Raw genomic sequence first — 17072 nt, 5'->3', positions numbered from 1 at the left:
GGCCTTGGGACAGAGAAAATGGTCTTTACGATGAGATTGGCAAAATTTAAGCTGTATACATTTCCTTTTGAATAAAACTTTCCAAAAATTATTGTATGTCCTTCTGAATTATAAAATCGCCTTCTGGAACAAACGTTCGTCGCGATTAAGAAACGGCTTTTGCTAGCAAATGTAATTTAGCGTTGTTGTGCAACGGATTAATTGTATGTTCGAAATGTCGGTTAACGGAATAACACCATTCTGGTCATGACGAAAGTGATGAATTAGGTACGGCTGAAGGCACACAGGACTTCAATTTATGTTTGTAAGAAAAAAAGGAAGACGACTGACTTATGGGATTGGACACGATCACAAAATTTACCCTTTTATTTAGACAGACGTTTACTATATAAAGTTACAGACTCTATACAAAATATGGATGACCCTCTACGTATTTTACACTAATTATTTTTCTCACAATTTTTCTATTGTCATATGAATGTGTACATTTTTTTATTTTTACAAAATACTGAGCTTAATAAAGAAAAATATACCACCCTGGGTATTGAGACCATAATAGTCTGTTAAAGGGCTACCCTTACAGTGAAAGTAAATTGTTGAAGGGGTGAAATACTTGATCGTTATAAAAGTTTTTGTACATTAATTAATTGGTGAAATTAAAGTTTCCATTTTAATCCTTATTCGACTCTGATTTAAACAATAAATCGTTTTTTACTTTGACTAATCTTTTATTTAATTATGTAACCAACTGACTCTGCCTTTCGTTCCATTTTATCAATCTCAACGAAAATTGTCATTCTTGGTCTACTGAGGCACTGCTGGAAAAAAGGACTAAGTGCGAAGGAACAGCCGAGAAAATATGTGCAGTGGAAGGTGAAAATGTCATGCGTCGTAACACAGCAGGCGGCTCCATTCTGGGAAAGAGAGCCTTCAAGCCTAGATCTGGTCGTCTTTCAGTGGTGGATGATGATGCTGAATTACTCTATTCAATGAGGTTCAAGCAGAGGTTCGCCAAGATCGATTTGGAAAAAGTTTATGCTTTGTGTTTGATGGAATTATGAGGGTGTTTTGCATTTTGGGCTGGTTCCAGACGGCTATTGACAGTCTTTCCCGTATACTCGGTCGTCCTAAAAAGGACAATGAGGATCTTTAACGTCCGCACCTAGCCTATTCGGCCTTATCGGACGTTTTGATTCTCAAAATGAGAGCTGACGCACCTCCACATACGGCAGAATGGTGTTACTGCCGCAGCATTGGTGCAGAGGCAGCTCAGCCCCGAAGGCTCAAGACAACCTCGCTCCCCACTTGTCCATTCCAAGTGGCCGGGTCTACATCAGACATATGTCACGCACAAGGGCTACCAAAGGCGAAATACATCAGCCTGGTCTCCCGCACACTCCCTAGATAGAGAAGGCGACTCTATTTCCCTGAGTATTGGGGCTCTCCTTGCGTAGAAACTACCGGATCCGATCCGGCCCTGGTTTTGTTTGTAGTGGAATTGCTAACTACCCCCTCGAGGAGTACCGCCTACGGTAAAAGCCTCCAATCGAGCTCAGCCGACACCTATGTGCAAAGCATACTCGAGTAGGAGCAACCGATTCACTACCCGTTCCCATCCGTCACTACTCACGCATTCGATGGACTTTTCAGCATAATCATAGAGTCCTCAACGCTTATACGCTGCCCTCCGATCCGCCGTATCCCGTGAGGCCGGATGTATAACGATGGTCATGCGCAAGTTTCGTGCGAAGGTCACAGATAGAAGACAGCCTCTTCTCTAAGTACCCGCCAAGGGTCTCACCACGGCCAACTACGAGTCCATTCCCTGTAGTACAGATGGTTATGCACCCTCCCCCGTCTATGCAGACAGGATCTGGTACCCTAACCCTCTAGTGCCTCTGATAAGATACCCGCTGCCCCATGCTCTATTGACACAGAGCTTTGCTGCGAATAAGGATCCGTATGGGACCACTCGAGGACTATTCTCCGAAACTGGGGTTTCAAATGCAACGTTAAGTCGCCATTTAAAAAAGCTTCAAATATACTACCCAGCTCAGATCCTTATGACTGTCAGCCGCCCATGCTCAACAACGAGTTGATATGTAAAGGTTTACTTCAAAATCCAAAATATGATAGATTCTGGAAGAGTACAGTAACGAGCGATGAAAAATGGATATTGTTAAAAAAATCCCTTCCACCGAAAACAGCCGAAAACAGGGGGTACCGCAAGGCCAAGAGGTTCAAGCAGATGTTCGCCAAGATCGATTTGGAACAACGATTATGCTTTGTGTTTGGTGGAATTATGAGGGTTGACTTTGGGCTGGTTCCATATGGCAGGGCTATTACTGTGAACAACTCGTAAGTGTATATGGGGTTTTAAAAGAGGAGTACCCTGCTTTGTTCAATAGGGATAAAGCGATATTTCATCAAGTATCAACGTTCAGCCAAAGAAAAATTTCCAGAAAAAAGGGTGAGTCTTGCCTCACCTCCTTAAAACCCTGACATCGAACCTGACTATGGTCTTTTACGATCAATGGCGCATTTTTTGAAAGGGCGAAACTTCGAAAACTACGAGGATGGCAAATTAGGATGTGAGGAGTTCTTCGTTTCGAAAACCAAGGACTGGTACTACCTCTAAATTCAAAATTTGTCAGAAAGATGGGATAAAGGGGGCTCGGTTGCAGCAACGGTTGAGGCATTGACACGGCGTTCGTCACTGTAAGGTAAAGGTCCCGGGATCGAATCCAGCGGCCTTGCATTCGAACCAGACATACTTACAAATGGTTTTTTTTTCAAAAACACCAGCGCACAAAAATTATTTTTTGAATTACTGAGATAAGACTGGATAAGGGCAGAACAAACTTTAAGAAGGAAAGCTCTTTGCGGAAAGAAGGAAAATTTTTTTCGTAAAAAGTACGCCTTCCTTTGGCCATGCAACTGCTTTTTTTAACTATCTCTAATGTGTGCAAACCACTTTAATTAACACCGAAGTAGGTTGCTTTATCAACTCTTTCAATATTGAAACATTTATTAAAATTCGTAAGATCAGTACATCCCGAACAATGAAATTTGATTTTCATATCCCTGTCAAGTGGTCTTCGAACAGTAAAGTATACAAATTTGGATTTCGTACTAAGAGATAAACGATTAGGTGAAAACCATTGCTTAAAAGAATTTTATATGCTCTACCTCCTTCCAAGTACTTTCTGAATATTCAACCAATACATCATCAGCAAAGACCGTCGGGGTACATTCCAGGCCATGATGAGACAGTAAATCATTAATGTAAATAAAAAAGGATTGGATCCAGCACCGTCCCCTGAGGTACTCCATGTTCAGAATGAACATAGAAAAAACAATGCAATATTTGAAAGAAAAATTATTCTGTTAGGCTTTTAGGCAAGTATCAAAGGTTTATAAAACGCCTGCTTTGATCTTTTTGATTTAGATTTATTTTGTTTTGTTTTAGGTGTAAATGCGTATTTTTTTATAAGACCTTCAAACCTAAGAATTAAATTCAGTGCTATTCCTCAGTAATCCGAACTAATTGCTGCAGGAGAATATTCGAGTTCGTATTTTGGAGAGTGTTAAACAAATGCATACAATACAAAAAAATTCAACACATTACTTTATTATTACAGTATATAGAAAATGTTAAACATATTAGAATTCGTGTGTGGTGATTAGTGACCGTTAGTCGATGATTATTCAGAAATCGTAAGATGCGGTCTGGTGTGATATAGGTTTCAGAAAAACATTTTCTTTATCGTGCCAACGTTTCGATCTTTATTGAGATCATCTTCAGGGCCTGGGATAGAGAAATACTTTGATTGAATATAAAAAATATTAAATTCACTAATTTCGTGGTCCGCTTGACCAATTAATATATTACAATTAATTAAGGTTTTTATTTGAGATAAAAAGTCAATGGGACGAGCGGGATTCGAACCCACGATCTTCGGCTTGATACGCCGCTGCTCTACCACTTGAGCTATCGTGACCTCAATCCACTCGGACACCAACTTCCCATCTCAACCNAGCTCTCTCTCTCTCTCTCTCTCTCTCTCGTTTCTCACTAATTGTGAGAGAGGACGTTTGCGAACTAAATGTGCTAAATTGTTTAAATAAAATGAGATTCATTCATGCACTCAATCACTATCTTTTACTCACTCACATTCTCCATCTCTTTCTCGTTTCTCATTAATTGCGAGACAGGGCGTTTGCGACCTAAATTTGGTAGATTTTTTTTAAATAAAACGACATTCATTCATACACTCACTCACTCACTCTCTCTATCTCGCTCACACTAACTTGCTCACTCACTATCCTTCACTCACTCACTATCTCTCACTCACACTCTCTATCTCTCTCGTTTTTTATTTATTGTGAGAGAGGACGTTTGCGAACTCAATTTGGTAAATCTTTTAAATAAAACGAGATTCATTCCTTCACTCTCTTTTTTGACATCTATCTCCTCCTTCCTCCAAATAATGTTCCATTTGTTTCCTTTTAAATTCCGACTTATAGAATTTTCTCCAGTTCGGATTACTGGATTACTAAAGTACGGATTAGGGAGAGAGCACGGTAGTGTAGCATTTTACGTATTCATACAGACACTTTATCTCTTTTTCCACATCACAGACATTAATACAATAAACAAACAGACTTAGGCGTGGTGACGTGACATGGACAACTTCTTTACAATTTTTTTTTCAATTGAATAGGAAAGACGTCTGATAGAAAATCCTAACTGCTTATTTAGAGATCAAGATCATAATTAAAATTGTGAAACAACTCACTCGACGGCAAATTGACCATAACGATCAAATCAAACTGTGGCGAAATGGAGATATTGCGTTTTCAACCATAAAATACAGAAAACACTGTATTTTTAATATAATATCGTTAAGCTTACCTGGTTAATCTATTGCAACAACCAGTAAATGTGACGTAATCTATTTTAGAAAATACCTCATACAACTTTTACGCTTAAATTCTTCGGTTTTTAATAAACTAATTTTGAATCAATTTGGTCTGACATCCATCATTGATCTTGGTTTCTTTGAAGGAATCAAGTGCTATTTTCATGTAAATCTTCATAAATAAAATATTTTTATATTTATTTATTTTAAAAAACCCGTTTTCAGGGCGGCCAGTGGTAGGACCGTAGGATGCTGAACTGCACGGATGTGGCGTGCATCCTGCACCATCATGAAGACCACATCCAGAGCCACCTGCAAGACCATAGAGCACATCATGACCATCAAGATGAAGGTAAGTTTATACGGTCAAGGAGGTTAAAACCCATGAAAGACAAGGAAACCACTTTTCTCATAGCTATTAATAAACATATACATTGTTCATTTCTTCGTTATTGTTATTCTTCTTTTTCTTTTCATTGAAAATAAATTTTGGTAGGCCTTATTTTGAAAATGTTTCGAAAAATAAAAAACACAATTTGACGAAGTATCATTTTCAAGACATGTCTTTTAATTTCTAGAAAAATTTTAATTTTACATTGCTTTTTTTAAATAATGCATTTTCTGTTTATTCACCTCACAAAAATATTAAAATATTTCCTCCCTCATGCTGAGATATCTGACGAACCGATTTTGCCGTCAGGAAACTGATTTCTTACCTTATTTACTCATGAAGTGGGTGTCTCTCAGGGGAGCATATTTGGCCCATTTCTATTTTAAATATACCCTGCGGGTATTCCCACACATGTTAACATTTCAACATATACATACATTCAATGATGAGACAATGATTCTTTACACTTAATTCAGGCCCCACATTAAATATTCAGTTACAACAACACCTGAATGAATTAATGGTACGGTTTACAAAGTGGACATAAAAATAAACCTAACGAAAAGCGTATAGATAAATTTTACCCTATATAAAAGTATCTGTCGTCCAGCGAGTACAGTGATTATAAATGGAAGCACATTGCCTACCATTGACGTTGTGCGTTTATATGACTTTTCATGGAGAAACGCTTTACTTGATCACGATCAAAATTAGATATGGAAAACAAATTTTTAATTAGGTTTAATGATTGTGTTGTGGTGTTGTTCTACGAGTCGTTGAACTTAAATTGAACCGGCATAGAGTCACTTATTGGACCTTCACTTGCTGGTTTGTTGAATTACTCAAACGCATTTCGGCACTGCGCCATCTTCAGTGAGGAACTGACTGTGACTTTGTACGGTTTATGCCATTAGGTGTGTCGGTTGTCCCGAGGGGCGTTGTGTTAGGAAGCGTGGTCACAGTTCATTGGACGGTCGTGATATCGGTCAGGTTCGTTGAAGTTTCTTCCTTTTTGTGTGTTGTGCGTTAAAGTCATGCTTTTTTCTATTAAGAGTATTATGTGTATGAGTATTTGGATTTCCCATCTGAAGGATCTGTGAGGTTCTTTGAATCGACTGTTAATTTCCTTCCAGTATGTCCAATGTATGTGTGCATTGTCATGTGATGTTATAAGCACTGTAATTGTCTAGCGGGTCAGTTGTGTCTTTGTAGGAGTTTAGCTGTGTTATTGTTGTTCGTTCAAAAGGCACGTTCAGAAGAAAACAACATCGAAACCAACACAACAAAAAACAAAAACTCACAATGCACAAGCAATAAACAAAGGAAATAACCGACATTACGACCGACCAATGAACACCATACCCCATAACGCAACCCCTAGCGTCAACCGACAGACCCAATGGCATACAAACCCTAATCAGACTAAGTGATGAACAGATCCTCACTGAAGTTGGCGCAATGTAGAAACGCGTTTGAAAAGACCAGCAGCGAGTGAAGACGGACCCAATAAGTGACCCTATGTCGGTTCAGCATTTTGAATTTACGTTGTGAAGTGAGGAGCTCAAACAATTCCAATTCCCAACGTCTCCAATGATTTCAGTCTACAATTCACCGTCAAATTTTAAATTATATGTTTGTACATGACCAATCAAAACCCGCTATAAAAAACATCTTCAATCATTGAACATCCACAGATTCCAACCTTGCCAGAATATCCTCTAAGACGATTGAAGCGAAAGTAGCCCTGAGACGTTCTCATTGAATGAGGATTGACGAGGTTTCAGTGTTGAGTGAGCCATTTCTCATACAACCCAAACGACAAATTCAGCATATAGGAAAAACTTAATAAACTATTTGTAGTTGAAATATCAAATGTAATATAGGGGTAAAAAATGACCTAGTTATTTCCAGCAAATTTTTTACAATAGGTAATAAACATTTGTTAATTTTTCTTTGACAAAACAATGACAGGATGAATCCGTTAGGATATCACTAGTAAGTTCGATATCAGGGAAGCGGTCATCAAAAACAAGTAAGTTTTATAACTTATGCCAAGCTTTCGACCTTTATTGAGGTCTTCATCAGGGCTCTACAAGTAATAACAGCGGTTATTATTTATTAATTATAAACGTCCCTGTTGAAGACCTCAATAAAGATTGAAAGCTTGGCATAAGTTACAAAACATACTTGTTTTTGATGACCGCATCCATGATCTCGAACATACTTTTAACAAAGATGTTTGATTTATTTTCAATTACACATTTTAGCCTGTTTTTTCGTAATGAACGCCTGAATTTCGAGTTGTTTAAAAATATAGATATCTACTTGGTCATGTGATGAATATTAATCAGGTTTTGTGTAAAAAGAGTTGTATTGCGATAGCAGAACAATTCGTTGTTTGTTTGAAAAAGTTTTCTTCGGAAGAAACGACCTATGGGAACCGACACCGCGGAAGACCTTCAACGTCAATCAATGGCGAACTTGTTAAAGTAGCTTTGAAAGAAAACCCCCATATAAACGAAGGATAACTTGTGGGATATCTTTAAGATCTAGACACTTAAATTTAATCAGAAGAGAATTGAATAAGCAGTAGATGAATCGTTGAGAGATTTTTTTATTTACTTCGCCATTCTTTGGAGGCAAAAAGCCGATCATGAATACAAAGGTGAATACTTTGATTAAAATATATTAGGTTTTTTCCACGTCCAAACCATAAGAAAACTCGGCTGTTCCATCACGTTTTGACCAGGTTTGTGACTGGTTGTTAGTAAGCCAAAACATTAATAGTGATTGGCAGTCAAATTTTTTCATTTTGGCCCTAACGTAAGGGAAGAACAGTCCATATAATATTAATAATTTTTGAATATAAGTTGTGGCGAATCTTCATGTTATGTTAAATGTGAAATTCGTTACTAATATACATAAGTAGGCCAGGGGATCGCCAAGAATCCGTATCTGTTGCTTTTAGAAGCAGGAGTGCCACAGGGATCCATCTTGGGACCCTGTCTTTTAACTCCCTTCCTGAACGCTAGGCCACATGTCAATTAGCACTATACGCAGTCGAGATTGCGCTGCTAACTTCCTCCTGTTAATTCTAGACAGAAGACTCCATTTTGACCCTAACATGAGGGAAGAACAGTCCATATAATATTTAATAATTTTTGAATATAAGTTGTGGCGAATCTTCATGTTATGTTATCGGCGTGAAATTCGTTATTAATATACATAAGTAGGCCAGGGGATCGCCAAGAATCCGTATCTGTTGCTTATAGAAGCAGGAGTGCCACAGGGATCCATCTTGGGACCTTGTCTTTTAACTCCCTTCCTGAACGCTAGGCCACATGTCAATTAGCACTATACGCAGTCGAGATTGCGCTGCTAACTTCCTCCTGTTACTTCTAGACAGAAGACTTCATTTTGGCCTAACGTAAGGGAAGTCCATATAATATTTAATAATTTTTGAATATAAGTTATGGCGAATTTTCATGTTATGTTATAGGGGTGAAATTCGTTATTAATATATACAAGCAGGCCAGCAGACCGCCAGGAATCCGTATCTGTTGCTTATAGAAGCAGGGGTGCCACAGGGATCCATCTTGGGACCCTGTCTTTTCACTCTCTTCCTGAACGCTATACCACAAATCCAAACATGTCAATGAGTTTGCGCTGAAAACTTCCTCCTGTTTTTTCTAGACAGAAGATTCAATTTTGACCCTAACATAACGAACAGGATCGCCAAAGCTAAACTTGCCGTAAGAGATTTGTTTCCACTATAATGTGGTTATCAAATCCGTGGCATTATCGGAAAATAATGCAGGTTTTCATTTTTTCTTTCAATTACTCCTCAATGTAATAAACTGCTTAAGTTTGATGGATTATTCTTTTGTATGAATTTCAACACTTTTTAATCCTCTTCCAAACAAAACTGTTTTTACCCCGGTAGTATTTCGTTACTTGGGAATCAATCTTTACTTACATGTTGACGCGTGATTTTCAGTTCATTTTTCGAGTCTAAACTAGGTTGGAACTGTGACCAAACGGCCAGAAACAATATGATGTCTAAGGCGATGGCAGAATGAATGAGAACACTGTTCAGAGATGGTTTAAAAAATTTCGAGAGGGAGATTTCAGCCGTGAAGACAAAGAAGGTCGAGGAAGGATTTCTTCCCTAGATTATGGTGTTGTGCGAGTTTGATCGCAGAAAATTCCAGAGCTGTTTGAGAAACTGCAGACTTTTAGTTAACAAATCGAGTGTCGCTGAGGTGATCACAATAAGAGCAGTTCTGGACAAAATGGCTCGATAAAGGAGAAGCAGCACCGCATATTCCAAATTCTGAAACTCATCAAAAAAGTTGATGTGACTGATGGGTTTATTTGGGCTGATTTACTACAGCTTCTTGCATCCTGGCGAAAAAATCAATGCCGAAATGATTATTGAAGCAATGTACGAGAAATTGGGATTATTGAAGACGTCTTTGGTCAATCGGAAAAGGCGATTCTGTTACACGACAACTCTCGTATACATGTCTCACATGTTGCAACGTGAAACCTGTTGGCTCTTGGTTATGAGGTTCTGCATTACCTCATACTTCAGACCTCTCGCTTACACGACGACCATTGTTTCAGACCTGGGCAACGTTGTACAGAATAAACATTTATAAGAAGTCATCCAATATGGCCAAATAGTATGTACAGAAGTTATTTATTTTTTCATTAGCTTAAACGCATGATCGGCTTTCGGGAAGTGGGCGTTCACAATCGAAACGCGGATCTGCCGATTGTTGGACGTCGCGTGTCGACCGCCAAGAGGAGTCGCCCTTGGACTGAAAATCGTCGGCCTTAATCGTCCCTCTGAAAAATCTAATAGCGAGATAACATCTTCCCGTTTGTGTGCTAATATCATGTGATCGAAGGTTCAGCATAGAAACGTACATCATTATGCAAATGGGAGTGTGCCGATTGGGAATCCGGCTGGATCGCGGTGGGACGGCCAACGGACACGATGTTGGGACGGGTCAGTGGTCGTCCGAACCCGCTTTCCCCGGCAGGTTCCAGCCAATGTCATACCGGGCAGCTTGCGTAACCGTCGTGTGCGTCCGGCAGTGGCCGCTCTGCGCGTATGACAAAGACCGAAGAAAAGACGAAATAAACAAAAAACAAAAAATAAATCAAAACCAAGGACTACACTAGACTCTCTAGGTCATTAAAGAGATAACAGGTAATTTCGGGTTTGACAAACAAGTAATGCCAAATTTTTGGGTTTGTTCTTCTTAGCCTAATTATTTTTCTGATAGGATTTCAATACTGATAGATATTCAATTATTTATAATGCATAAGATATGACAATATCTATTGAAGTATCTGTTGCATAACGACCCTGATATCTTTATGGCTAATAAAAGCTTAATTCTTATGTGTCTGTACTCCCCGTTCATGCCTCAAATGTGTCCGAAGAGCTCAATACGGCCAATACATATTTACTGGTATTTCTCTCGGCACGAACTTACATATAAACCGATCAAGCTATGCCTAGTTAGCTATATCTAGTAAATGTAATAAAATAATTGTCTACTGATTAGAACAATAACAGCTGGAATCAATCGAACAACCTTTCCTCTAATGGTCGTGAGAATCAATCGAGGATCGATACTTGGGCCAATTCTGTTTAACATATATCGCCCACCCACAAGAAAAGCGACACAGCTCAACAAAAGATAATTTTTTGAGAAAAATGGAAGTTTACTTTTTTGACTTATGTATTAAGTACATGCCATATTTCCTTTCTCCGAGATTAAGCGAAAACACAAAACATTAAAAATCTAGCTATATTAACCCTAAAAAACCACCCTTTTTTGAGTTGTGACACTTTTCTTGCCTACATTGGCTCTCAGTAATTTAAGTTTGTTCGCATTCTAACAATAATGGTGGTAAATGAATGACTCTAAGGGTGTTAATTTTTTGTGATACGAGTGATAACAAACGAGCATAAATGTCCATGTTGAAGGTTTTACTAAGATTATTTTTGAACGAAGTGTGCTTTTCTCTTGGAGTCAGGGCTTATTAGTTATATAAAATTCCAAATTATTTACTGAAATAAAGGTTTCATTGATTATTAAAAATATTGTAATTAAAACCAAAAAATCGTGTAAACTATAAAATAAAAGTTAAAAGACTGCTTTGTTGAAAAATTATGAAAAAATAATATAATTATTACAACTCATTTACTTTTTCATAGTCAATTGATCGTTACTTCTTTCAATCAATTAATTATTCTTTCTAAGGTATTGGTCAAGATAAAAAAAGTCAGCGTCACGAGCGGAATTCGAACCCACGACCTTCGGCTAAATACGCTGCTACTCTACCACTTGAGCTATCGTGACTTCGATCCTCTCGGACACAAACTTTCCATCTCAACCTAATTATAATTAAGAATGTTATCAAAATAGAAAAATAATAAAATAATTAACTAAAATAATTCACGAACACTCTAGATATGAAGAAAAAGCAAATTGGGGCAAAACTTCCAAGCTTTAAGGTCGACCTATTTTAAGGTTATCATTAGTGCCTATAATTTTACATTATGAAAAACATATTTGTACATTGATTTAGCAATTTTTATCATAATGTGAGAATGTGACCTCGGTACAGCATAAAGTCCTTCGCTAAATATGAAAAATACTGTCTTAACTCGAAATGGGCCACTTTTCCTGATGACTCACACCGATGCTTTAAAGCTCTACTAAGATATGCCACTTTTCATGAATGGCGACAGTACGTTCACGGCAATTCAAAAATGACAGATGGTGCTGCCTAGCAGCTAAGAGTCCACCCACAGTTGGGTCATTTTTCCTGTAGCATCACACAACTGAATACTTCAGAAAAACTAAATAATCCAGTTTTTATAATTTTTCGACTTGTGCAACTCTTCTTGCTGGTGTGCGATATGTGCATTGATCTAAATCTCATATCTGTACTAGCAATATGATGCAGACGATACTACTCTTCCTGCTAGCATGTAACTGGACTTGATATCTTAGGATGACCCCATGTAAGTGCACCAATAATAAACCTAGGCAATCTTGGACATCGTCTTATGTAGCATCATCACATTAAGCAGTCTGTCACAACTGGACACGATTTTGAACAGAAAATCCAGGCTAAAGATCAACTGCAAGAAATTGTCGTGACTGCTCTCTCAGTAATCCGAACTATCTAGCTGCAGGGAGTATTCGGATTACTGACAAATTCGGCTTACAGAGGTGTTAGAAAATATATATGCACGTTTAGTAGTCATAATTGTTCATTTACTTATTTTAATTCGTTATACTTTTTATCTAAAGTCTGGGTTTAGACGAAAAAGTTAGTGCCACGAGCGGGATTCGAACGCATGACTTTTGGCTCAATACGCCGCTGCTCTAACCAATAGCTCAAGTGTTTAGAGCAGTGGCGTATTGAGCCGAAGGTCGTGGGTTCGAATCCCGCTCGTGACACTACCTTTTTCATCTCAACCAAGACCTTACGTAAAAAGAATAATTATTGGGTTGTCCGGAAAATAATGCAGGATTTTGGTATTAAACAAAAAAAAAGAAACTAGTTACTTTAAAGCAATGTTCTTTAATCAAAATAATTTCCTGGTAACTTATTAATTCCGTCTGAGTAGAATTCAGAATTTTTAGAATTGATAAAGTCAATAAATGCATTTTCCAGTTCCGTTTGATTTTTGAATATTATGTGTTGTAAGTAGTGGTCCAGGTGTCTAAAAAAATGGTAGTCAGTAGGCGAGAGGTCCGGAGAGTAGGGTGGGTGAGGCAAAGTTTCATAGCCAAGCTCCAATAAATTTTGTGACGTTACACGTGACACATGTGGTCGAGCGTTGTCATGCAACAAAATGGGCCCTTTCCGATTGACCAAAGAGGGCTTCATTACTGCCAATTTCTGATGCATGGTATTAATTTGGTTACAGTATGATTCAGCATTGATGGTTTCGCCAGGATTTAAGAAGCTGTAGTGTATTAAACCAAATGAAGCCCACCATACCGTAACCATTACCTTTTTTTGATGAGTTGGGGGCTTTGGAGCTTCTCCTTTGTCGAGCCACTGTCCAGAACGTCTAGTGTTATCGTAGAGAATCCACTTTTCGTCACATGTAACAATTCTGGCCAGAAATGGGTCATTTTTGTTTCGACAAAGAAGTGATGCACAAACATCAAAGCGCTGATTTTTTTGGCGATCGTTTAATGAGTGTGGAACCCAATTTTCGAGTTTTTTCACTTTTCCAATCGCCTTGAGGTGGTCAGCGACGGTCGTTTTACTGACTTTGAGTTGCTCTGCAAGTTCTCGAACAGTTGTTTTGGGGTTTTCTTCCACCACTGATCGCAGAACATCATCATTAAGAGAGGAAGGCCTTCCACGACCTTCTTCATCTTCAAGGCTGAAATCTCCCTCCCGAAATTTTTTAAACCACCTTTGCACAGTGCACTCATTAACACAACCCTCGCCCCAGACTTGGTTAATGTTTCTAGCCGTTTGGGCTCCGCTTCGGCCGAGTTTAAACTCGTAAAAGAAAATCGTACGAAATTCTCGCTTTGACATTATAAGGATGACTGAATTATTTCCAAGTAGCGGAATGCTACAGAGGTAAACAAACAATATCATTTGGAAGAGGATTAATAAGTGTTGACATTCATACAAATGAGTAATCCTGTAAACGTAAACAGAATATTTTATATAGATTTTTTTTAATGAAAACTTAAAATCCTGCATTATTTTCCGGACAACCCGATAATTGAAATAAGTAATTCCAATGGTCAACGTATTGATTATTGAGCTGCAAGCTGAGATAAATGACCCGACATCAGTACTGCACGAAATAAAAGACGGATACCCGGGCAAGATTTTCAAATTTAGAAGAAAATAACAACATGGCTATTTTAACCATTTTAGACCCAATGTTCAATAATATTAATTTTACCAAACCAGCAACTCGCTCAAATGATATGAGAATCGTAAGGAATGTGGGAAAAGCGAGAGAGACGCACATCGCCATATCATCATCCTTTTTGGGTATGCAATGGTAATAAATGATGAAAAAGTTAATGTCACGAGCGGGATTCGAACCCGCGATCTTCGACTTCAAACTTTTTCATCATTTATTACCATTGCATACCCAAAACGTTAAACCTATTAGAATGCTTATATTAAACTGTCAATTTTTCTTTAAAAAATCATTGTTCCTTTTTTTCACTCATTTTTGAGCAGTAGGTACAATAAAAATGTAGTTAATATAAAATTTAATTTTTTACCAGAGAAAGAAGGTAAGGAATTCCTATCGTCTAAACTGGTCTTGGCCTTTGTTAAGACCCCTCTCACTACACTCACTGACTCACTATCTCTCTCTTTCTTTCTCACTCTCCCTCACTACCTCTCTCTGTTACTCTTACTCACTCACATTCCTTAGGAGTTCTGCTCCTAACTCTCAAAAAGTCATCGCTTGCTAGGATTCAAATATTATTTTCTGTTCTGTTATTCCATGTAGTTCTTATATTTAAAACCTCATGACTGATGTCTCAACCGACTCACTGCCAAAATTTTGTAAATTATCCTAATTACTCTAAAAACCTATAAATAAACCAATAATCTCTATAATTTAAACAGCAGAGTTGTTTAACGAGTGTTATTAAGTACAGCTAGCAGAAGGCGTCCTTGAATTGTAGGAATATTAGCAAATTATAAGGAATTTTTATATTTTCATTATATTCATTACTTTTGTATTTGCGAACCCATGACAGAATTGTTTCCAAACTTTTGGCCCTTTACTTTATCCATCAATTTATTTTGTATTTTAACAATTTAATTCCCAGTTTTCCTTTTTTCCTTACTAGACTTCGGGGGCCAAGCCGAAATAGGTCAGTTTGAAACAGTGAAGAAGTTCTTTTGAATGCCATTGCACAAAGTCAATTAAAATACATGATGATTTTTTCGTACGGGTAGAATGTGTAAATTTTTTTGATATGTCGTACGGTAGAGGATTGTTGTTAAATTTCGAGACTAACTGAGGAGATAATAAGGTCATTTATTTACATACCTTCTTACAAACATATACATAATACTACATAACGTCTTAAGGTTGTACTTACAAAAATAATAATGTAATTCTCAATAATAATTATAATGTAATCAGTTCTGACTACTGCATGTCATTAGATCGTCCGACTTGATATAAGTATATTTAAATGTTAGGTTTAAACTTTTGGTTGTCGATTCATGTTCCTAATCAATTGAGTGAGGGAGTGAATGACAGAGAGATAGGTAAATAGATAGAGATAAATAAATAGATAGATAGATAAATAGAGATAGAGAGAAAGAGAGAAAGAGAGAAAATGAATAAGTGAGGAAGAGTGTGTGAAAAAGGAAAAGAAAGAGAGAGAATGGGTGAATTAGGGGGAGAGTGTGAAAAAGAGAAAGAAAAAGAGAGAGTGAGAGAGAATGAGTGAGTGAGGTAGAATGTGTGAAAAAGAAAAAGAAAGAGAGTGAGTAAGAGAGATTGAGTGAGCAAAGGGGAGACAGGGAGTGAGTGAGAAAGTGAGAGAGAAAGTTAGTAGGTGACTGAGAGAGAAAGAATGAGTGAGTTAGTGATAATGAGAGTGAGAAGAGTTCGTTAGAGTGTGTGTGTGTGTGTGAGAGAGAGAGAGAGAGAGAGAGAGTGAGTGAGACAGAGGGAGAGGGAGAGTGAGAGAGAGAGAGAGAGTGAGTAAGAGAGAGAAAGTCAATAGGTAAATGTGCGAAAAATAAAAATAAAGAGAGTGAGTGAGAAAGGGGAAGAGAGGAAGTGAGTAAGTGAGAGAGAAAGCCAGTATGTGAATGAGAGAAAAAGTGTGAGTGAGTGATAATGAGAGAGAGAAGAGTTAGTTAGTTAGCTTGTGTGTGTGTGTGTGTGTGTGTGTGTGTGTGTGTGGGTGTGCGCGCGCGTGCGTGTACGTGGGTGTGTGTGTGTGTGAATGAGAGAGAGAGAGAGAGAGAGTGAGTGAGGGAGAATATGTGAGAAAGAAAAAGAAAGAAAGAGATATATAGATACATAGATAGATAGATAGAAAGAGAGAGAGTGAGAATGAGAGTGAGAGAGAGAGAGAGAGAGGGAGAGAGAGAGAGAGAGTGTGTGTTAGTGTATGTATGTGAGAGGAAGGGGGAGAGGGAGCCGAGAGAGAGAGAGTGAGAGAGAGAGAGAGAGAGAGAGAGAGAGAGAGAGGGAGAGAGANAGAGAGAGAGAGAGAGAGAGAGAGAGAGAGAGAGAGAGAGAGAGGGAGAGAGAGAGAGAGAGAGAGAGAAAGAGAGAGTGAGTGTTAGTGTATGTGTGTGAGAGGAAGGGAGAGAGGGAGGGGAGAGAAAGAGCGAGGGAGAAAGAGGGAGAGAGAGAGAGAGAGAGAGAAAGTGACGGAAGACCGAGATAGATAGAGGGATAGAGATGGAGTGGATGATAGAATTTGACCTTAAACCAATACCTGACCAAAACCTTAATCTTGCCATGAACGTGTAGTTAGGCCCGTTGATATCTTTTAAGGCCGAAGGAACATTACGAAAAGATGGTATCAAGAGTAACGAATAGGATTAAACATCGGAAATATCCTTATCGAAATCTATTATCTCAACTGTCATCTTGAAAACTTTCAGTTAGAAAGTCCGACTCGTCCTACGTTAACATTCCCAAGCTTAATTATTTATCGAGAAATGTAAGATTTAAATTTTAAAACTAGTGAAGAAAA

The 17072-nt window shown here is 38.1% G+C and overlaps 1 protein-coding gene across 1 annotated transcript in view; it reads left to right on the top strand.

Annotated features, from left to right (window-relative positions):
* The first annotated feature begins 5148 nt into the window (after nucleotides 1–5148).
* The window catches only part of LOC106674140, a 179914-nt gene continuing 167990 nt past the window's right edge, over nucleotides 5149–17072 (top strand). The window contains exon 1 of the mRNA XM_024230329.1: nucleotides 5149–5274. Within this exon, the coding sequence (XP_024086097.1) occupies nucleotides 5172–5274 (103 nt within the window). The 5' untranslated portion in view covers nucleotides 5149–5171. The remainder of the gene's footprint in view (nucleotides 5275–17072) is intronic.

Source organism: Cimex lectularius, unplaced genomic scaffold, assembly GCF_000648675.2.
Source record: "Cimex lectularius strain Harlan isolate CLEC.00 unplaced genomic scaffold, Clec_2.1 scaffold264, whole genome shotgun sequence".
Lineage (NCBI taxonomy): Eukaryota > Metazoa > Arthropoda > Insecta > Hemiptera > Cimicidae > Cimex > Cimex lectularius.
Note: the sequence above shows the minus strand (reverse complement) of the source record. Positions and strands in the feature narration are given on the sequence as shown.